The following is a 22,015-nucleotide window of genomic DNA, read 5'->3' as shown; positions in this document are numbered from 1 at the left end:
TTGTTTTGTTTTGTGTTTTATATACATTCCAATCTAATTTATTCCTGTGATCAAAGCTGTATTTCCAGCATCATTTCTCCAGTCTTCAGTGTCACATGATCTTCAGAAATCATTTTAATATTATGATTTATTATCAGTACTGGAAACTGTTGAGCTGCTTAATATTTTTTTGGAACCTGTGATATTTTTTTACATGATTCATTGATTAATAAAAAGTTAAAAATACAATATATATATATATTCTAACAATATACACCACAGTTCAATCCTTCTGAACAGCACAGATAATTCTAGTAATAAATCAGCATATTAAAATGATTTCTGAAGGATCATGCCACTTTATACTGAAGTAATGGCTGATGGAAATTCAGCTTTGCATCACAGAAACAAATTATATTTCAAAGGATATTAAAAAAGAAACCATTATTTTATATTGTTATAACATTTTGCAAGATTACGTTTTTTTTCTTCTTTTTTTAAATCAAATATATCCAGCCTTGATGAGCAGAAGAGACTTCTTTAAAAAACATTACTAGTCTTACTGAGTATGTGTGTGTGTGTGTGTGAGTGTGTGTGTATACACATGCAAAAGAAACCCATAAAGTCATGTCATGCCAATGTCTCAAATATTCTGTGGCATCTGATGGTCTAATTAAAAAATCCCTGTCACCCTTGGTACTGAGATTTACATGTGAGGTTTACATTGAGAGGAAATGATGTTGATTAATATGTCATGAAATCAGACAGTGTATTCAGCCATGCTGTGCTTCCCAAACATGAAGCTATCTCTTCTTTCTCGCTTGGAAACTGTAGCTTGTTCTTTTCTGTTAATGTGTTTAGAATAACTTGACATCAGAAAGTGCCGGATGTGAATCTGTGTGTGTGTGGGGTGTGTGTGTGTGTGTGTGTGTGTGTGTGTGTGTGTGTGTGCAAGAAAGTATGTGTGTGCATATTTGCACATGAATAGAAACATAATTTGTCTGTCATTCACTGTGCGATGGGTAGAGCTAATGTATTTTGAGTGTTTTTTGTTTTTGTTTTGTCTGTACAACTGTAAAAAAAAAAAGAAAAAAAGAAAGACAAGTTAAAAGTGTAAGTGATAAGCATGGTCCTCCTTGAGTTTGGGAACATTCTGCTTTCGTTTATCAGATGCCATAATGATGCTGAAAACAAAGTTGTGAACGTCATTGCCATTAGAAAATGTTCTATTCATAATTTCCAGATGGCAACAGTAATGTAATAAAAACTTAAATAACAATTTGCGTCTATGAAATACTTCATACACACAACACAAAAACTAATTCAATACATTGTATTATTTTATATGAAGTGACAGTTCAGTTGCTCGTGCTTACTTTTATTTACTATATATTTTCAAATGAAACAATAGAAGAGACCTTTAATGTAATACATTGTTTTAATGTAATAGTTTTTAAATAGCATTTAATATTTGTATTTTATTTTGACTGAAGGTTCATGAATACAAATTAAGTTACAGGACAGAAGGTGGGGGTAAATTACACATTACAAGTAATGCAAGCTACGTGACCAGATTACGTTTTCAAGTAACTAGTAAAGTAATGCATTACTTTTTCATTTAAGAAATGCAAGTTACCTTGTTTTCCCATTTAGTCCCTGACTCTCCTGCCCCTGTGTTGAGAGTTTCCTTCAGCCTGAGGCTCATTCATTTAACTTGTTGTGAAAGGGCATTTACAGTTTCTTGTGTTACATTACAGGGCCATTACAGTTGGTTATTAAAATTGAATAAACAAGCACAACTCTTCAGTGAAGGTTTGGAGGTTTAGCTCATGTAGTGACTCACTTTAGCAGCAGATGGCGCAAGGAGCAGTCCTGGCAAACCAGTAGATTAAAACGAATTTGAGATCTTGAGGAAGTGAACGCTCGAGCTCCGGTGGGCGTGGCTCGGCTCACCTGTGTGACGTAATGAGATACAGAGGAGGCGAAGGCGCAGGAATTCGCTGAAGTTCTCTGCTAAAAATATAACATGTTCAGGATCCGTGCAGGGAGATCTCCAAAATCACTGTGTGTGTGTGATCTTAACCGGGTAAGTGAATCCAGTATTAATGAATGACCTTTAAACGGACTCGGAGTGCTCTTGTTTTGATAGTTAATCTGGGCGTGAAATGCAGTAGTGAGTTGTTTATCCAGAAAACTAGGATCAGTTATAGGTTAAAATGTTCCTGAAAGTTTTATCCAACCGTTCTGGCAAAAAACAACGACAACCTCTTGAAAATACTGTTTTTTTTTTTTTGTTTGTTTTTTTATGGAAATACAACTCAAAGAAAATACAATTTATATTAATAACAATTCAGACTAGCGGATTATCCTCTTGGACTTTGATTATTTTAAACAGCATGCCTTTATTATAAACTGTAAATCTAGACCCCTGTACTGTGCGGGAATCTACAGTGCAGTATTGTCACATCCGCACTCTTAAAAATAGTTTTTTTTTTTTTTTTGTTTTGTTTTTTTGTTTTTTTTTGAATGAAGTAACTTTGTTTCCCACATGGCATTTATTTTATTTTATTTTATTTTCCGTTATAAACGAAACTTACCGTGATTCAAGAATGTGTGCACCTGTTTCCGTGATCAAGGGACATTACACACAGGTGTGAGATTGGGCTCCCGAATAATAACAGGCAGAATTATAAGCATGTTGTGGTGGCAATGCTGAAAAAACGTGTAACAATAAACTTAAACAAATGTGACACGATTATCTTCTGCTTGACAACAAAAATGTATTGTTTTATAGGATTAAGTGTTATTTTCCTGTTTATTAATGTAAAGGTGCTTTGAAACAATCAGTGTTATATTAAGGGCTATCTAAATAAATGTTACTTAATATATAGTTTGCAGTTGTTTATAATAGTATTTATGATGGAGTTTATACTCTGAACAAAATAAAAAACGCAACACTTTAGTTTTTGCCCCCATTTTTCATGAGCTGAACTCAAAGATCTAAGACTCGTTCTAAGTACACAAAAGTCCTATTTCTCTCAAATATTATTCACAAATCTGTCTAAATCTGTGTTCGTGAGCACTTCTCCTTTCGCCGAGATAATCCCTCCACCTCACAGATGTGACATATCAAGATGCTGATTAGACAGCATGATTACTCAACAGGTGTGCCTTAGGCTGGACACAATAAAAGGCCACGCTAAAATGTGCAGTTTTATCTACACAATGTTATATGTTACAATTTTATATACACAATGCCACAGATGTCGCAAAATTTGAGGGAGTGAGCAACTGGCAAAAACAAAAGTGTTGCATTTATAATTTTGTTTTGTATAATTTATGCTGATTTGAATTTTAAAACAAAAAAAATGGTCCACTCCTATTTTTTATTTTAATTAAACCTCTTTTTTTTTTTTTTTTTTACATCTTTCAACATACAGATTAGATTTTTTTTTTTTTTTTCAGTTCTACTGCAAATACAATACAGTAAAGCAGTGGTTCCCAACCTTTTTCAACTCGCGGCCCACACAACCAAACACATATGTTTGCGCGGCCCACTTCAAAAAAATTAACTGACCCCGCTATTGTTGGGTTAATAACTTAGTACTCAGAAGCTAGATTTTAAACTATATTTATTGAATAAACTAGGGCTGTGCGATATGGACAAAAAAAAAAAAAAAAAAAACTATCGCGATTTTTTTGATCAATTTTGCAATTGTACTTTTACAGTCATAAATGCATTCAGGATTAATTTGAAACATATTTCCAAAAGAAAACCAATCAGAGCTTTATCAAAAAGTTGTAACATCTCTAGAACAGACATAAGTCAAAATTATCACTATAGTGAAGATGTAAAAAAATTTATAGACTTGTGGCAAAAAATAAAAATAAATTAAAAATCCTGTATACAGGGACATTTTTTTCTTTTTTGCCATGCATTGTTCATAAAGCTCATTAATTGTAGCGGTGCCTCAGGTGTTTGCAGTGTGTATACAGTATGTGTATGCGGTCAGCAGTGAGAGCGCATAAATATAACGCGAAAGCACATTAAAATAATGCACGAGTGCGAATCTCTCTGTTCGCAGCAGATTTCCTTTGCTCTGTCACAAAACCGGTCGTGCTTGCTCAGATACACGCTGCTTTGCGAGGAGAGAGTGTGCACACTTAAAACGTGTCTCCTCTCACTTAAACTGCATCCTGTTCACTAACAAATTCACTCTATGCTCATGTGTTAGACATTAATTATTTTCGCACGTTTTATTTCTAGCCTTTTACCGCAGTGAGAACGCTCTGATCCGTCAACATTGGCTCAGAAAAAAAGGCGCATCACAGACAGTGTGTGAACCTGGAGTTAGGCATATGCGCACGCTCAAATCGTGATTTTAGGACGTTTTCTTTTAATCGCACAGCCCTAGAATGGACTGGAAATGAACAGAAAATAATTGGCGGCCCACCTGCAATACCACCGCGGCCCACTAGGGGGCCGCGGACCACAGGTTGAAAACCACTGCAGTAAAGAATTACAGTAATGAAACTCTAATAACAATCCCTTTTGGGAATAATTGAATTACAAAATCCTGAACACAATACGATTAAAATAGTGTCCCTATACAAAAACAACAACACAACTTATGGTTAATTTTTTTTTTTTTCGTTTATGCATTATTGGATTCTTTTGATTTTGGAGTGAAATGTGAGCTGGACATGTTCACCTCCAGTGCACTTAACCTGCCCTTGTCTTCTGTTGAGATCTTTTACTTTGATTCTGTCACTCCACCCATCTCTGTTGTAACAGGTTAGCGCTGCGGTCTGCTGGTGACCCCAACCTGATGTTCCTCGAGTGACGACTGCTTTCCTCCAGCCGAACAGGAATCCCAGTGAAGGCGGCATGTCTCACAGAAAACCCCGTGGCTCCGGGGCTGACCAGTCTCTCCTCCTTCCGGAGAGCCGCTTCAGCTCAGTCCTTCAGCTGGACCAGCCGTCTGGACGTTCATCCTCGAGCATCGACCTGTCCCGAGTGGACTCCCCGGAGGATGAGCGGAGAGTTGTAGTGCTCAGCACCCAGAGCTCAGCAGCTCGCAGGTTGGGCGCTCAGCAGCTCATCCCTAAGAACCTGGCTGTCAGCAGCCGGCCACGAAACCGCCACCACACCACCGTGGTGACCCTGCCCCCAGACCTCTGCTGGGAGGACTATGATAGTGATGCGGGCGACGGCTTCTCGATGAGGAGAAATCACAGGAATAAATCGTACCGTGCTGCCGTCACTAGTCTGAATCTCGATGCTTTTCCAAGCGAGCTCCAAACAGAAGTGCTGTCACCAGTCAGCGAAAAGAAGGCGGTCACCCAAAAGCAAGCCCAGAAATCTGGACGCAAGGCAAGTGTCTTGATTTCAGGTTGTTCTGTTATTAAACCAGCTGAATGCTTTTGAATGAATGTATTGTGATCAGACTTTATTGCAATGTAAAATATGTTATGATCGTTAGTGTTCATGTAGCTCAATTGGTAGAGCATTGTGCTATTAAGCGCAAAGTTGGGGGTTTGATTCCCCGGGAACACATGATAGGTAAAAATTGATAGCCTGAATCTACTGTAAGTAACTTTAGATAAAAGTCTGCTAAATGCATACATTTAATTTAATCATATCATAAAGCATGTTTTTATATATCAGGCCATTGATAATATGTTCATCATAGACGAATTGACTAAATGTTTGATTGGTTATTTGGCATTGTAGTATCTTTAGTATTTCAAGTATTTCAATATGAGAAATGTAAGCTGTTGGTGTAACCTTTTTTTCAGCCTGCAGAGTTAAAGTAAGTTTTAATATCACATTGTCAGATGGTTTTATGCTGTGTTTCTCACAGAAAACATTGGGGAGGATCAGGAACAGGAAGGAAGCTGGCTCATTTAAAGATGGTTTGTTATTCAACATTGTCCCAACAACTTTTTTGTTTAGTTTTAATGCATACTATATAGTATCCATCCAAACTGATAGTGTTATGAATGTTATTTCCAAGTGACTTGATGAACTGAATGTACTTCAGAAAACTATGCATGCAATATAGTCCCATTAATTAATATTAGTTAATCCAATAAATATTAAATAAATAACTCAAATGAAATAAACATAAAAAAATACATTGTTAGTTCATGTTAACTGAGGTCCATAAAATGTTAAATTAGCTGCTACAACCTTTTTAAAATAAAGATTGTTGCAGAGTCTTTAAGGTCCAAAACTGATGTTATATGAAGTCCAGCGGGTTGAAAGTTGTTGGTCGTGGTCTTCCAGAGCCGCGGTTTTATCAGGAGATCAAGGAGCGGGGTCTGAACGCCAGCAGCCTGAACACAGAGGAGGATGAGTTCTCTGCGAGCGAGCCAGCGGACGAGGATCAGGGCATCGTGGTGAAGAACTACAGAGCAGCGTACATGACCTGGAGCCAGCTACCGAAGGTGATGAGGACCAAACCCTGCTGAAGCAACATCTGGACACTTAACCAATGTTAGCAACTGATTCAGATTAGGACATAGATGCAGTACATTTATTACATTAAATTATTAATTTAAATGTGTGTGTGTATGTATGTGTATATATATGTATATGCACACACACACACACTGTATATTTGGGTTGAATACGAAAAGTTTAAGCATCAAAACAATAAGTGTAATACTGCTTTAAATGGTTGTTTTAAATTATAGCAATTTCTATTTAATTTAATTGCATAAATATCATACATTTTTCTGATTTACAGAAGAGACGCACCGAAATGTCATTCAGTGTAACAATCTTGTTAGGCATATTTACAACAAAAATCTGTTTGTGACATATTAAAAGACTAATTACTTTCACTCCGAATAATAATTAGTTGTCATTTTACATTTATTTGTTTATTTGCCACTATCCTAGGTTTTGCCCGTTTGTCAGTAAAAATTGTTTCTCATGTGAAACGCGATCAAATTTAATACGCTCCCTTATTCTTTTATTTATTTTAATATTTACAAGTCAGAATAAACCTGTTGTTTGAATTTTTATATAAATGTCGTGTTACACAAAAAACGACATGTAAACAAAAATATTACAATTTTATTCTCCAAAAACTTATTTGAAAGCTTAAAGGCACACACTGTACTTCTATTTAATGTGCTTTTTATGGACATACAATACATTTTGTTGAGATGCGGGTGTTTTAATGTCTTTGACCAATTTATATTTATAAAAGAGTGTTTTTGATTCCTAATAAGTACACTTATTGTCATATTTCAATCTTAGGTTAAGGATTTGGGCATTTTAGATCACATCTCCCCCGAAGAACGCAAAAGACAAGAAGTGAGTGTATTAGCATGTACACACGCACACACATGCACACACACAAAGACACATGCACACACACGCACACAAAGACGCACACACATGCACACACGCACACACATGCACACACACACACACACAAAGACACATGCACACACACGCACACAAAGACGCACACACATGCACACACACACACACACAAAGACACATGCACACACGCACACACGCACGCACGCACACACACGCATACACACATACACACACACACACACAAAGACACACATGCGCACACACACACGCACGCACACATACACACACACACATACACACACACACAAAGACACACACACATGCACACAGACTACTGGTCAAAAGTTTGGAATAATTCAGGTCTATAAGATTTATTTATTTAGAAAAAACAGTAATATTGTGAAATATAAATAATATTCTGTCTAATATTTTAATATGTAGTTTATTCATTTGATGGCAAAGCTGAAATAATTCAGCTCTTATTAATAATGGTTGTTATTAACAGCATATAATGATTTCTGAAGATCATGTGACACTGAAGACTGGAGAAATGATGATGGAAATTGAGCTATGCCATGACGGGAACAAATCATATTTTAAAATATGTTCAAATAGAAAAGTTATTGTAAAAAAATGACAATAATATTTCACAATATTACTCTCTCTCTCTCTCTCTCTGTTGATTATTTAATTTTCAAATGCTAAAAGACATTGATATGTAGATGTATTTGATACTTTGCCTGTCGAACACTAGCATCACGTGCTGCTGGTTAATGTGCTGAGCTGCACCTGTGGTTGTTCTGCGAGTGTCACACAAAAGTGTTGATGTTCAGTGCAGGGTTCTAACTCGTATTGCTGGAGGAGCCCCAGCACGGCACGCTCTGGATGTTACGAGTGTATCCCAATGTTTCCACAGCCGTGAAGATCTTTCATGTAGTCATTGTCAGGAGGTTGTAGTGTTGATATGAGCGTGCTCAAGCGTCCGTGTAAATACTGAAGCTCACTTTGTACATGATCAGTCGTTCCTGCCGCTTTAAATGAAGCTGTATTGTGTTTTTCATAAAAAGGCCATTCTTTCCTAAAGCTTGTTTGTATTGCATGTCTTACAATAAATGATTTACTGACACAAAAGGTCTTTCCAGGAGAGAGAAAAAGGAGTACGCCAGATCTCTGATAGTTGTTGTAGATATACTGTATATCATTTTGTGGTCTTCACATATGGTTTCATTGACCACTGGGTGAAGATTACAAGTCTGACGATGAAAACATGAACGGCACACTTCTCCTCAAGCCACGTGACCAGCGGTGCATTTAAGCACAAACGGGGTGGAAGAGTAGTATGCTAAAGCGTAGTTGTTTAAATAACTAACTTTATGTTTGAGATAGGGTAATACTTGCCCAAGCAAGCACCTCTAACAGAAATATCACCTTCTAAACCTTCAGACTACCATTGACTAACTAAGGCAGTGTTTTCTTCGTCTTGGTCCTTAAAGAGTTATTTGGTTTGTTACATAGTTCTTGATGTAAGCAATAAGAGGGTTTCCTTGTAATGTGTTCAGATCACTTCTACATTTCACTATGCATTTAAAAAAAAAAAAAAATTACCCATCTGATACTCCACAAGTCACATTGTTTCTGTTTATTTTTTTTGCTTTGCAGGCCATCTTTGAAATCCTGACGTCAGAATATTCCTACCTGCACAGTTTAAGCATCCTGGTGGCTCATTTTCAGGACAGTGCAGATTTGAAGAAGACCATGACAGCAACCGAGCACCATCACCTGTTCTCCAACATCTCGGTCATCCAGGACGTCAGCAAACGGTACGAACAATCACTCGTGCTCTACATTTTAATGCATGAAAGGACAGAACTGAATGTGTGGTCCAATAGTTTTTCAAGAGATCAGTAGAGTGGAGCTTTCTGTGCATATGCATTATGTATCAAATCATTATCAATGTTATTTCTTCAAGCATGAGGTGGTCACACAAGACTTTGAGCATGCAACATTTTTTTTTTGGACCATGTTGCAGCTCCAACTTGCCAGGGTTGCCATGTCTGCATAACAAAACTACCCCAATCACATTCGGGGGGAGAAAACCCGGCTGTCAAAATCACTCCAAAATCTCACATTAACAAAACAACCTGGCAACAGAATCAAAGTGCAGTTATTTACTCAGTACTTTGGTGCTTAATGTGTGCTAGTCTATATCGTGCATGACAGCTGTTGATACAAAAACGACTGTGTCATATAGAGTATCATTAATAGTGGAATTACGGGTCCAGCTCCTTTCTGAGCCAGATTTAATATGAAATTAAAAAGCTGGATGCTGGATCACACATGAGCTTCCAGCGGATGACTGCAGTATCTGCACTGCTGGACGTGTTCAGACTCGCTGGTTAAACCGGTTTAGCAGCTTGCCGCTGCCTGGATTCATGTTTCTCAGAACAGGGGCTTTCACACATTTACAATGACACTCTATACCTGTTTCTCAGAAGCTGTGAATTGCGTGGTTCTCCTGGAGAACCTAAATGGTGTGGCTGGAAAATAGTCTGAAGTGTAGTGGCTCTGATATGTGCTGAAGCTTCCAGAGCATGTCGTGTCATGCAGTCTGGTCTGGTTTCTGAAGCAAGCAGACAGTGTGGGAGCGAGGCTGGGAAATAAGACTCAAACGCTTCTGTTTGATAGGAACTTCTGGAGAAAGTCTTGTGCATGTAGCTGGGGTTAAAACTAATCTTTGTATTTGTGTATATGCCACACGGAAAAAAGGCAAGTCATTTGTGAAATGTGATGGTAAAGTTGACCAGCGGTCCATTCTTCTCAAACTAAGGTGAACAGATTTCTGAAATGGAAAACAGAGACATTGAAATCACCAAAAATGACAGTCACAGTGGGTCACGGTCCAGAAATTCGAGAAATGATACATGCCTTTCATTATTATATAGTTTTATTTTCAAAATGCTGTTGTACTGTTAAATAAAGTGTGAGCAGCAGAGAGTTAGCTGATGGTTTTGCGCCCCCTGGTGGTCTGGTGCTGTTCACATCCTGGTAATTTCATAAATGACCACATATGCTCTCTAATGTTTCTTAGGTTCTTTGAGGATCTGGACATGCGTCACCAAGTACACCCTGTGATCCGGGACATCAGTGATATAGTGAATAAATACGCGACTCAACATTTCGAGCCATACATTGTGTACTGCTCCAATGAGACCTTCCAGCAGAGAACGCTCCAGAAACTCCTGTGAGCACCGAAGCACATCTGAAATAATAAACGCGTCCTAACAAAGCCACGAGTGACGAGTGGTGCGTTTCTGTGTTTTAGGTCAAGTAACAGTGCGTTTCGAGACACTCTGAAGGAGATTGAAGGCAGTGAAGCGTGCGGAGGTTTGCCCATGATCTCCTTCCTCATCTTACCCATGCAGAGAATCACTCGTCTGCCTCTTCTGTTGGACGTAAGAGACACAGTCCTCCTGTTAAACACAGATCTAAACTGGGCATCAAAGTCCGTTCCACCTCTGCTCCAATCCTGCGTTTAAATTCTTCTGAGAGTTTGGGAATATAGCTAGTGTAAACTACCAGAAGTTATGTATTTATTTAATTAATTTTATTTAATATTTGATTTGATTTAAATTGAATTCATTTAAATTCATTTAATTTAAATTACATTTATTTTAATTTAGATTTATTTATTTTTTAAGAAAGTATTTTATGTTCATTGAAGCTACATTTTTATTTGTTCAAAATAGTCATTAACAGCAATACTGTGAAATATAATGACAGTTTCAAATAACGTGTGATCCTCACTCTAATATTCTGATTTGCAGCTCAATTATTATTGATGCCCAATTATTGACAATTGTTTTTCTGAACAATATTGAAAACCGTTGTGCTGCTTTATATTTTTGATGAAACCGACTACTATTTAAAGGTTTAGGTTGGTTTTATATATATATATATAATATTTTTTCTATTTGTTTTTTTTTTTAATTCCGCAAGAACGTTATTGATCAAACATGGGGTACACGCATTTATAAGGCTACAATAAATAAATACTATTAATTTAACCTTCTATTCATCTGAGAATCCTGAAAAAAAGTTATGGCTGATGAAAATAGAAGAAAAACTTAAAAATGTAATGTTTTCACTGTATTTTGGATCAAATAAATGCAGTCTTGAAAGTAGACTTCATTCAAAAAAAAAAAAAAAAAAAAAAAAAAAAATATATATATATATATATATATATATATATATATATATATATATATATATATATATATATATAAATTATAAAAAAAATGTAGAATGGTAGTGTATCTGGAAAAAAAAAACCATGGAATTTATGTCACTTTACGCAAGCATGATTTTATGATGGGTTTTTCTGCTGATGTTTTAGAAAGTTCGCCGCAGAGAATGATTTTGTTAAAGCTAGTATTAGACTGTTTAAACATTTTTGCATTGCAAGCATTATTGCATAATAACTATACAGTCAACATTCATAATCACAACTGTATTAACAAAAATAAATGCAAAAGTACTAGGAGCATCAGCTTGTGTTGGCATCAGGTTAATAGACAAGTGGATATCGAAGCGAAATATAAAGATTTAGTAATGTGCAAGTGAATCTGAGGCTGGACTGGTAATTACAGTGATGTGTGTGTGTGTGTGTGTGTGTGTGTGCGCGCGCTCATCTTTGATGCACATGACTGCATGACATCTTGTCTGTAATTTTCCAGTGAAGCTAAAGATGTTGACTAGCTGGTTCATATGTGTGTTTACTTCTAAACTGGTAGATCTTGCACTGAAACATTAGAACTTGTACTGAAACTGTGTTTTATGTTTTGTCTTTCCACATCGACACAGACCATCTGTCAGAAGACCCCTAAAGAGAGCGCTGAGTACTTCGCTGCCTGTTGGGCTTTCAAAGCTATCAGTAAGGTACACTGCCACTCGCTGTGCATCATAAAACCAGTTGATCTGGTTGTCTTGAGTAGATAAGTAACAGTGTTTTGTGCTGCACAGAGGTTAAGGATGATATATGCTTCTGTCGGAGGAGTGTGACTGCAACGTACATACTGTATGTCATGATGTTATTCAGAAACGGTTTAGTAGCACAAACTCAGGCCTGCGCCGAAGTAGTTTTCCACAGCTGTTCTGAATCTTTCAGCTGGTGAAGCAGTGTAATGATGGAGCGCGGAGGATGGAGCGGACGGAGCAGATGTACACCATCCAGAAACAGATGGAGTTCGGCAAAATCAAGGTACGTGTCTATGCAGGTCATGATTGACGTACTTTTAATTGTAAAGAACGCAGTTCACGTTGCTGACCCAGATGAGGCTTAGATTCTTGGCATTTTATCCATAAAAAAAAAATATTTCAAGATTCTATCGAATTACTGTGAATAAATTAAATTTAATTAAAAATGTATTTCAATTAAAAATTTAATTCCATTTATTAAAATTGGTGAATAAATTAGTTTATTCATCTGGAATGGGTTGGATCATAAAAAGTGGATATTTACATTCAAGTCAACTAACCTTTATTTCTATGGCTCTTTATACAGTCCAGATTGTGTCAAAAGCAGCTACCCTAATGAATAGGGTTCCACAATAAACCGTATTTAAATCTTTCCATTTTAATTTGGCATTTGCATTATCCTTGCGTTGGTTGCCTGATGTCGTGAGTTTAGGGAGAAGTGAAATCAGCCGAAAAGGAAAGATTGCAAACTGTCCATTAGTATAGCTTGCCTCTGAAAAGAAAAACGCACACACCAGGGATGTGTATAAAGCTAGGAAGGAGTATTTCTCAACCTTGTGTGTTTGTATCAGCCTTTCCCATTAGTGTCGTCATCGCGCTGGCTGAAGAAGAGCGGTGAGCTGGCGTTGTACACCGATGATCTCAGCATCTTCAGGAAGGCTTTCGTCTTTAAGAGCTACTATCTGTTCCTCTTCAATGATGTGCTCATCGTCACCAAGAAAAAGAGGTCAGACCTGGGATGCGTTACAGCTCTTATCATACACCACCACAGCACTCGTTCTTGTGCATTACCCAGTGTTCTGGGTTTACTCAACATTTGCATCAAGTGCACAGTATTCATACACTTTTACAAATGACTGCTTTATCCAGTCAGTTGAGCGACTTGCATTAAACTTTATTGGCTTAATTTCATGACTCTGTTGCGTAACTGTTGTGTCAATAACACTGTTTATCTAGTGAGGAGAGCTATGTGGTGTTGGACTATGCCACTGTGGACAAGGTGGAGGTGGAGGAGGAAATGACGGACTCCAAACTCAATCTGAAGCTGCTGATGAATCGCAACAGCTCCGGCCGCAGTGAACTCGTGACACTCGTGGCCGAAAGCAAGTAAGATGGCCATGAAAAACCCGTTTGTCAGCAGGTGGAGCTCTTCTTTTACACAAGCTTTGTGTATGTTTGTTTAGTTGTCAGTATTTGCTACATCGGGCTGTTTATCATGATATAGGAGAATATGAAGCTCATATTTGAGGACAAAATGCCCCTGTTTTAGTAAGATGATATTTAAATGTTTTGTTTCTGTAGTTTTTATTGAGAAGGGAACATAAAACCTTCCTCAAAAGCCTGACCTATTATATCTGATGCATTTTAATGTGACTTTTCTTTAAAATGATGTTTGGATAATCAAGTAAACCGAAGTTGCTTCACTTCAGTCATCTTGAAATATTACCAAAAAATAGAATGATTACGTTGACTTGAGCAAAGTCAGGTGTACTAGGAGACATTTGTGTAATTCTACCATAGTTATTTTAGGACTATTACTTGTTAAAGATGACAGAAGGCATGTAGTAGATTGTGTACAACAGGTCTATCAACTATTTTAATTAAGCCGACAACAGAAGGCTTTAAAGGTGTGTGTGTGTAAAGTTATATGCATGATTCAAATGTTTCATAACCGTGTAAACCACTTCAGTGTACTAAAAAAAAGACCAGTGTTTACATCACAGTAGTTGCACTGAAAGAAGGACAGCTTAGATTTGTATTGCATTGTAGTATTTAGTCTTTTTGCCTGTTTACTGTTTAAGTGATGGATTATTGATCTGAATGTTTTTAGGCTGAACAGAGCTCGATGGGTCACCGCACTACAGGATGTCAAAAAAACCAAGAGCATCGCTAATGATGGTGAGTCTGATCCGCTCATGTCATTAAAATAGGCTTGGAAACCGCTGTTTTTGCTTTAAAAGATCTCATGTTGCTGACTCTTAATGTTGTTTGGGCATCGAAGACTTGCCTCAGTATGAAGCGACCAAAGCCTACATGCCCAAAACACCAGATGAGCTGAGCCTGCAGCAGGCCGAACTGGTCATCGTTTCACAGGAAGTGGAAGGTAAATATAGAAGTTCTCTTTGGAATCATTTCAGAAATCTTCAAACTAGACCATTTAGGTCCTCCTTTTGAGTGCATTTAAAGAAACAACCTTTGGTTTGTAATCTTATTTATACATGTCATGTTCTTACTGTAATGCAACCTAACAGCGTCAGTGTTGTGACACTTGACTGCTGATCACAAACCATCTCTCATGGCCTTGTGGGCTAGTGAGTGTCAATAAAATGTGTACTTCTAGATAGATATATTGCTGGAAATAGTATGTAATAAATGTTCCCAACTGAATACTAGGCGTTCATGTTATACAGCAGAATGTCTGAATGCAATCTGTCTGCATATGCTCTCACTGTTTCCATGACACGCTCATAACACTTTCTTGTTTGAATAGGCATTAATTAAATAAATGCATGTAAATATTGAAGAATTGTGTCAATGCATGAGTCCCTGTCTTGCCACAGGCTGGTGTCATGGAGAGCGGATGAGAGATGGAGAGAGGGGCTGGTTTCCTGCCAGCTGTGCCACTCAGATCACGAACCGCACCGCCATGGAGAACAACATCCAGCGTATGGAGCGACTGCGCAAGGAGACGGACGTCTGAGCACACTGTACTTCCTCCAGACCTCGGGAACTGTTAGCTCACAGAAAACACCACTCACACACACAAGAGGAACTGTTTCTGGTTTTTATTTCAGCTTGCCTTTGTTAAAATTCATGTTTGGATACATAAAAAGTTATTTAAAAATGTCAAACTGACCAGATATCAAATTACTTTTAAAAACCATTTGGTGTAAAAACTTAAGACCGATTTAGAAAAACATCTGTTGTTTCCCCAAAACTTTAAGCTGTCACATAAAAACAATGGAAAAAGAAAACAGGGCTGCATAGAGTCTGCAGGCAATCGGTGGTAATCTGGTCGAAATGCATTTTGCAAGCTTACACGATCGAAGTCATATCTGTTTCTTATTGCTCAGATCTTTGATGTTTCTTCTTGACAAAACTGCAAATGCAAACAAACAAAAGGAGGTTAGCATGCTTCAAACAACTATTGAAATCTGTAAATTAGCAGCATGAGCACGATAGGCCAGAGCAGATGGTCTGCTAAATCAGATCCCCTGCTTATCATCTAGCCTTTCATCAATGAAAAGTGCAACTGAAGCTGAACATCACTATCTACAGATCCCTCCCCTTCTGCCACAGTTATGTGCTGAGAGAGCGAACCTCAGTCATAGCTCACCCAAAAAAAAAAAGCATAAAATAAATCATGGTGTGTTATAAAAACATCTATAACAATTGTGCACGGTTACAGTAAAATTGCAATACATTTTGGAAGTGGCATAAAAAATACAAACTTTCCATTATGTATAAATATTTTACATTATTTTAAACCGTAGTATGAATTTCACAGTGAATATTGATATGAAAATGATGGCAAAGTGAAGTAAATCATAATGCTTCAACAAATGGGCTTTATTGTCTTAAATCAAAGAATAGAATTCAACATTTTCTTTTGGGGGTGAAATGTGAGCTGGATGTGTTCAACAACAACAACAAAAAAAAAAAAAAAAAGCCCAAAAACAAAGAAAATATTTACAGGACTGACTCATGAGCGTTTGTTTCTCTGAGAGTCCGCTACTGTCAAACACAACACACTGGATGGGCTAGTCTGTTTATTCACATGCACTAACAGCGGCACCCACCCGGCCGGATGGTCTAGATGTTCAAGCCGGTGGCAGTTACTCTGCTCCGCCCTGTTCTGCTTCGGGAGCGGCTGGTTTGTCGGCTGATGCGTCAGCTGCCTTGCTGTCCTTGCCGTCCTGAGGCTTGGTGGTCTGGGGCCGTCTGCGGCGGTAGTTGAAGTTGCGGCGGTAGCGACGCTGACGGGGTTCCTGGTTCTGCCCACCTTCGCCCTGGTTCTCCTTCTCTTCCTCCTCCTCCCCTTCCCGCACCGGCCGGGGACGTGGAGGTCCCCTGTGGGACAGACACACAGTGATGTTAGGACACTGATGGTGAACTGCTCAGACAGCTTAAGAGCAAACAAATCTACAGGATCAAATAAGAGAAACCGCTCCAAACAACAAGATGCTGTAGACCAGGGGTCCCCAATCTCTGTCCTGGGGGGCCGATGTCCTGCAGAGTTTAGCTCCAACTCATATCTAGTAAAAGCTTGATTTAGCTGGTTCTGGTGCATTAACTAAACTCTGCAGGACACCGGCCCTCCAGGACTGAGTTTGGTGACCCCTGTGGTAGAGGGTCCATCAAGCTCTGAGTGGAACATCAATCAAAGAACCAGCTCTTAAAGAGACTAGAACTTAAACTGAGGTTTAATGCAAGCAAAAACTGAAGTATTCATTCAAGTATAACACCTTGATTTAAGCAGCACGATTATCACAATGTATTAAGGTATGGAAATTAGCATGTACATAAAATACTGTTGTTACAAAAACATTTTAATATGCAACATGCAGAATTGAGCAGACACTGAGCAACTACAGTTGTCCTTCCGAAACGACAGAGCTCCTCAAATCCGGTCCTGCGTTTAGCTCAAACTCACCTGCTTGAAGTGTTCCAGTAATTCTGAAGACCATGATTGGCTTTCTCAGATGTGTTTGGTTAGGGTTGCAGATAAAGTTTTAGGGAAGTGGTCTTTCCAGGGCCAGATTTGAGGAACCCTTATTTGGGAGATTTAGCAGCCAAACTAAAAAGGTATTCACAATATTACGCAACTGCAAATATTGTGAATCCTTGAAATATGGCTCGACCCTAACTGCAGTCTTGCTCATCTTACTGCTGCAAATTCGACATGCAAACCTTGCTCTGAACCTTGGTCGGAAGCCTCTGTAGTAGTTCTGCCTCATTGGTTTGTTGCCCTGGTCTGGACCGCCCTGGTTTTCATCACCTTCCCCACCCTAGAAGCCAAGAAGAGCATATCTCAGGAATAAAGCTAACCACAAAATACTATATAATGTTAGAATCAAATCAAAAAGAGAAAGCCTACCTCTGGCATTTCTCCTCTCTGGGGGGCGTTGCTGTATGGGGGGCGTCTGCCGTAACGCCTTTGCACAAAGTATGGTGGGTAGCGTCTTCTGCCAGGGTAAGTGGGTCTACGCTGCTGCGGCTGCATCTCACCCTCAGGGGCGTTTTCTTCCTCTTCTCTCTTCTCCCGTGTCTCTCCATCACTCTGGTAGTTATCCTGATAGTCACGAGGGGGACCCCTCCTGCGGGGGTAGCGCCTGTATCGGTTCCTGTCAGCCGCATACTTACTGCCCTGCACAGGAACGCCACCTGGGCCAGTAACATTGGCTGCCTCGGCACCCTGAAAGATTGAAGACAAATGGAGATCAAATATCTCCTAATTCAATCGACACAGATTAAGTTTTGATAATGGACGCAGAACGGAAGAATTTCCTGGAAGTAATTTTAAAAAGGCTGCTGCACAGTAGTCTGGGCAGAAATGTGATATTTGATCAATATTCCCTTAATGTAGCTTATGTAAGAGAATTAAAAACTATTTTTAATCTACCTTTTTTTTTTTAGCACTTAAGGAATAAAACACCCAATAAATAGCCCCAACTACACATTCAGTCAAAACTATGATCATTTTTATTAATGTTTAGCCTATTTGAGATTCAAGTCCAACTATGAAATAAACTGAAATAATGTAGTGACCAAAAAAATATTATCTAAAGATTTTTAATGCACTACCAGTCAAAAGTTTGGACTTCTTTAAAGCTTTTGACTTAAAAGCTTAACTTTTGTATGCAACAATTCCAAAATCTGAATTTCTTCAGAATCTCGATGACTTTTTTTGGACCTTAAGTGTCCATCATGCATCTAAACTCCTCCTCCTGAAGGCTTTTTTTTTTACTCTAAACAAAACTCAAGCCCACCTTCTCCCCTTCTACGACATCAAACTCCACAGTCTCTCCGTCCCCGACGCTACGAAGATATTTCCTCGGGTTGTTCTTCTTAATGGCGGTCTGGACACAAACACAAGCAATCAAAAAAACATTCCCACCCACAAGATGTTGGCACACCAACACGCTGACAATTAAAGCAAATGTTTACCTGGTGCACAAAGACGTCTTCCTTGGTGTCATTCCTGCAAAAGTTCAGAGTGTAATGTTAAACATTGAGAACAGATGGAGACTAAACAAGCATGCAGGGCAGAACAGAACAGCAAGTTAAATATTTGAATAAATATTAGCTTGCTATTCCAAGTCAAGTCTGGCTTTGTAAGCACATAAAGGCTGTAATAGGATTGCGGATGTTCCCTGACCCACATATCATATCAGAGAGAGTCTTTAGAGAATGTTATTTACCTGTTGATGAAACCGTAGCCGTTCCTTACATTGAACCATTTCACTGTCCCCAGGACTTTTGTTGCTTCAAAAAAGAAAAGTTAACAGTTACACAGAGATAGTCGGACAGATTGTACGCTATTCTCTAAAAGTAAAGCTAACACAGTTGAGAGAAAGATGCATTAAACTAGCAAAGCCATTTAAAAGCCATCATTGGCGAGTCCATTTTGTCTCTTCTATTTATAACCTCCAACTGTGGAGCTTTTAATAGACTGCGATGCAAAGGCAGCTGCTCTTATCAGAAGAGCCTCCATCACCATGAAAGGCCCTGACCCACAGGGCCCAGACACACATTTTAAATACAGAATGAAGAAAATAAATAGTATTAAGGCACAACACAGGGTTTAAAGCTATATTTCACCCACAAATGACAATTCTGTCATCTCTGACTCACCCTGAAGTTGTTCCAAACCTGTACGAGCTTCTTTCTTCGGTTGAACACAAAACTCTGAAGACTGCTGGTAGCCATGGACTTCCCTAATATTTTCTTTTCATACTGTTGAAGTCAATGGCTACCAGCAACTGCATTGTTACCTGCATTCTTCAAAGTATCATCCTTTGTGCTCAACAGAAGAAAGAAACTCATACAGGTTTGGAACAACTTCAGGGTGAGTCAGAGATGACAGAGTTGTCATTTATGGGTGAGACGGATTTTTAACTGAAACCCCAGGGAACGTTTAGTGAAAAACAGAGTTTGTCTTATAGTTTTTCCTATATACATTTTAATATAAAACTAGTTCTTGGTGTGATAGATGGCCTGGTGTTGGTTTAACAGTAAGCCCAGTTGAAGTAGGAAGTGATGCTGTTGAGATGCTAACTGCAGTTAGCAAGCTAGCGCCAGCCATGTGGCCGGATCGAGGCCAAACAATCTAGATTCTCCAACCTCTTTACTAGATACAAATAGGCACTACGAAGAGATATATTCTCGTTTAGATCTCGACTGACGGGGAATTATTATTTCTGACTAACGTTAAATGTCCGAAGCGCTCTCAGTTTGTAGCAGCAAAAAAGACAAAAGAAGCGTCCATCATCCAATCACCATGGCGGACATTTTATACGCGGGGTCGCGAGAAAAAGGCAGGCGATGCTTGATGCTTATTTATACGATCGTTACGAAATCCGTACAATAAATCGCCTACTGGCTGATGGGATCCTTCAGGCGACGGCGTTGAAGGTGTTAATAAGGACACGTATGCGCGACGCGTCAAACGCCCCGCTCGAACAAAGAGACAGTGTGTTTGGTCTGGCTTATATTTGCTTTCTCCAAGACTCCAGACTTCGCGATAATCGATGCTGACTCAGAGCGACGCGGTGCACGCTGAACACGACAGCTGGACTCGTGTAATTACACGGTGTAACGTTACGGGTTTCAGTCGATTGGCTAATAACGATCTGGGTCATCATATCACGATCAAGGCCAAACTCAAGGATCGGTTTCACGGACCGTCAACATCAACGGCGTAAACAGTAAACAAATACATACACTGATATAATATAGTAGTCGTATCAGGGGGTTACGGGGCAGCAATTAACGTTGGTGGCTCGATTTAGTGAGAAGCGCGCTGGGACTCGTGGTGCCTGGAGCAGGCCTCGGGCTCGAGCACGCGTCATGGCGGCACGCGGATGTGATGGAACGCTGCACGCGAGCGAATATTCAAACCGACTGAGACCGTTAAACGTCTGAAGTTTAAACGTAACTTACATAAGTCATTAAACGGATGAAGTAAAACCACTCCGTGACAAAAACACCCGCCAAGTTGCCACGGGAATACAGGGGTAACGTTAATATTAAATTGGTGGCTGAATAACGACACTACACAGTCGCAGTAAGGCCACACGCTTTCATTAACGGGAAAATCCTTTAACGTTTCTGCTAAATGTGTTAGAACTTAAGGTCCGACGTATCAAAATAAATATATTATTGCGAATGAACGAGTCCGTAGCCCGAGAGGACTGGGGTTTCGCTGACAGGCTTACCGATGACCTTCTTATCCCCCGCGGTAGCTGCCGGGCTGGATGGGCTGGACGGGCTCTCCGCGTCGGCGGCAGGCTGCGGCGGCTGCTGTGTCTCGGCCTCGCTGCTCATGTTGTTTTCTTGTTGGTAAAGCCGGCGGTGGCTCTCTAGTGTGTTTTCCCGGTGCTAGATGGTAACCTGGGCCGGCGGTGGTGGGGGCTGCTGCCTTCGGGCTCTCCGCTTTCCTTTCTCCGCTCCCGTTGCCGATCGAACTGGACGGACTGAGTGAAGATGCCGGGCGATATTCCGTCACATCTCTCCACCCATCCCTCAATCCAATTGGTCGATTAAATCTACGTCAATTATTTCGCTGATGCTCATTGGTTATATTTACTGTCAGTCATATGGTAATAGCATTACGTCTCGTCACGATTGGTTACATAAAGAATGAGCACGGCCCAGAATTCAAGACCCCATATAACCTTGCCGACATACTAGCAAATATAGAACTCAAACATTTACAACCCATGGTAAATAAAAAAAAAAAAAAAAAATTACCAGAGCGTAAAAATAATGCATATTTCGCATAATTTATTATGAGCTTTTAAAAAGTGAAAATATAAATATGTAAATATATCAATACAGTGGTAGGCTTGCATATTTTATAATAAATAAAATAAAATATTTCGAGAACGGGCTTAGTACCTCTAATTATATTTTTATATTATAGATATACTTGTGCGCTTATCTATACGTGTCAGTAAAGTTACTTTGAATTGAACTGAGAAAGTATGTCTACTTTAATCTTATTCAACACTTAGCACTTTTAAAATTGTATAAATAATTTTATTCATGTAATATTTTATTAAGCACTGTTTCATTGGTGCTTGTTGTTCCATTGCTTATTGTTATATTATAATCACGTTTTATAAAATTTTATTTCAAGAGCGAGAGATTATCAAAACTAGTTTAGTAAATTGGTGTCTATTTAAATACAAAACTGTATACTTGTACCTTAAACTCCCATTT

The 22,015-nt window shown here is 38.9% G+C and overlaps 2 protein-coding genes and 1 pseudogene across 4 annotated transcripts; 1 reads left to right on the top strand and 2 right to left on the bottom strand.

Annotated features, from left to right (window-relative positions):
• The first annotated feature begins 1,903 nt into the window (after positions 1-1,903).
• LOC113097244 (rho guanine nucleotide exchange factor 16-like) lies at positions 1,904-15,541 on the top strand. 2 transcript variants are annotated; one of them, XM_026262460.1, is made up of 15 exons: positions 1,906-2,065; positions 4,775-5,353; positions 5,844-5,895; positions 6,269-6,429; positions 7,250-7,306; positions 8,978-9,138; positions 10,407-10,559; positions 10,641-10,770; positions 12,179-12,253; positions 12,483-12,575; positions 13,144-13,298; positions 13,529-13,678; positions 14,403-14,470; positions 14,574-14,675; positions 15,133-15,541. In XM_026262460.1, exons 2-15 carry the CDS (start codon positions 4,868-4,870, stop codon positions 15,270-15,272), a joined length of 1,983 nt encoding a protein of 660 aa, XP_026118245.1. In that variant the 5' UTR covers positions 1,906-2,065; positions 4,775-4,867; the 3' UTR covers positions 15,273-15,541. The 2 variants fall into 2 exon arrangements, 1 of the variants encoding a protein (XP_026118245.1); XR_003288810.1 differs by lacking the exon at positions 15,133-15,541 and having other exon boundaries at positions 1,904-2,065; positions 13,529-13,712; positions 14,574-14,593.
• LOC113097246 (nuclease-sensitive element-binding protein 1) lies at positions 15,343-21,280 on the bottom strand. 2 transcript variants are annotated; one of them, XM_026262462.1, is made up of 8 exons: positions 21,010-21,280; positions 18,994-19,057; positions 18,740-18,773; positions 18,562-18,651; positions 17,670-17,987; positions 17,483-17,580; positions 16,372-16,642; positions 15,343-15,671 (listed from the first exon to the last, which is right to left on the bottom strand). In XM_026262462.1, the coding sequence occupies exons 1-7, from the start codon at positions 21,116-21,118 to the stop codon at positions 16,408-16,410; spliced, it is 948 nt and encodes a 315-aa protein (XP_026118247.1). In that variant the 5' UTR covers positions 21,119-21,280; the 3' UTR covers positions 15,343-15,671; positions 16,372-16,407. The 2 variants fall into 2 exon arrangements, with proteins under 2 accessions (XP_026118247.1, XP_026118249.1); XM_026262464.1 differs by having other exon boundaries at positions 17,495-17,580; positions 21,010-21,278.
• LOC113097247 (peptidyl-prolyl cis-trans isomerase H-like) overlaps positions 21,004-22,015 on the bottom strand; it is a 28,962-nt pseudogene continuing 27,950 nt past the window's right edge.

This window comes from Carassius auratus, unplaced genomic scaffold (assembly GCF_003368295.1).
Source record: "Carassius auratus strain Wakin unplaced genomic scaffold, ASM336829v1 scaf_tig00216162, whole genome shotgun sequence".
Classification (NCBI taxonomy): Eukaryota; Metazoa; Chordata; class Actinopteri; order Cypriniformes; family Cyprinidae; genus Carassius; species Carassius auratus.
The sequence above is the reverse complement of the archived record's forward strand: the minus strand, read 5'-3'. Positions and strand labels throughout refer to the sequence as shown.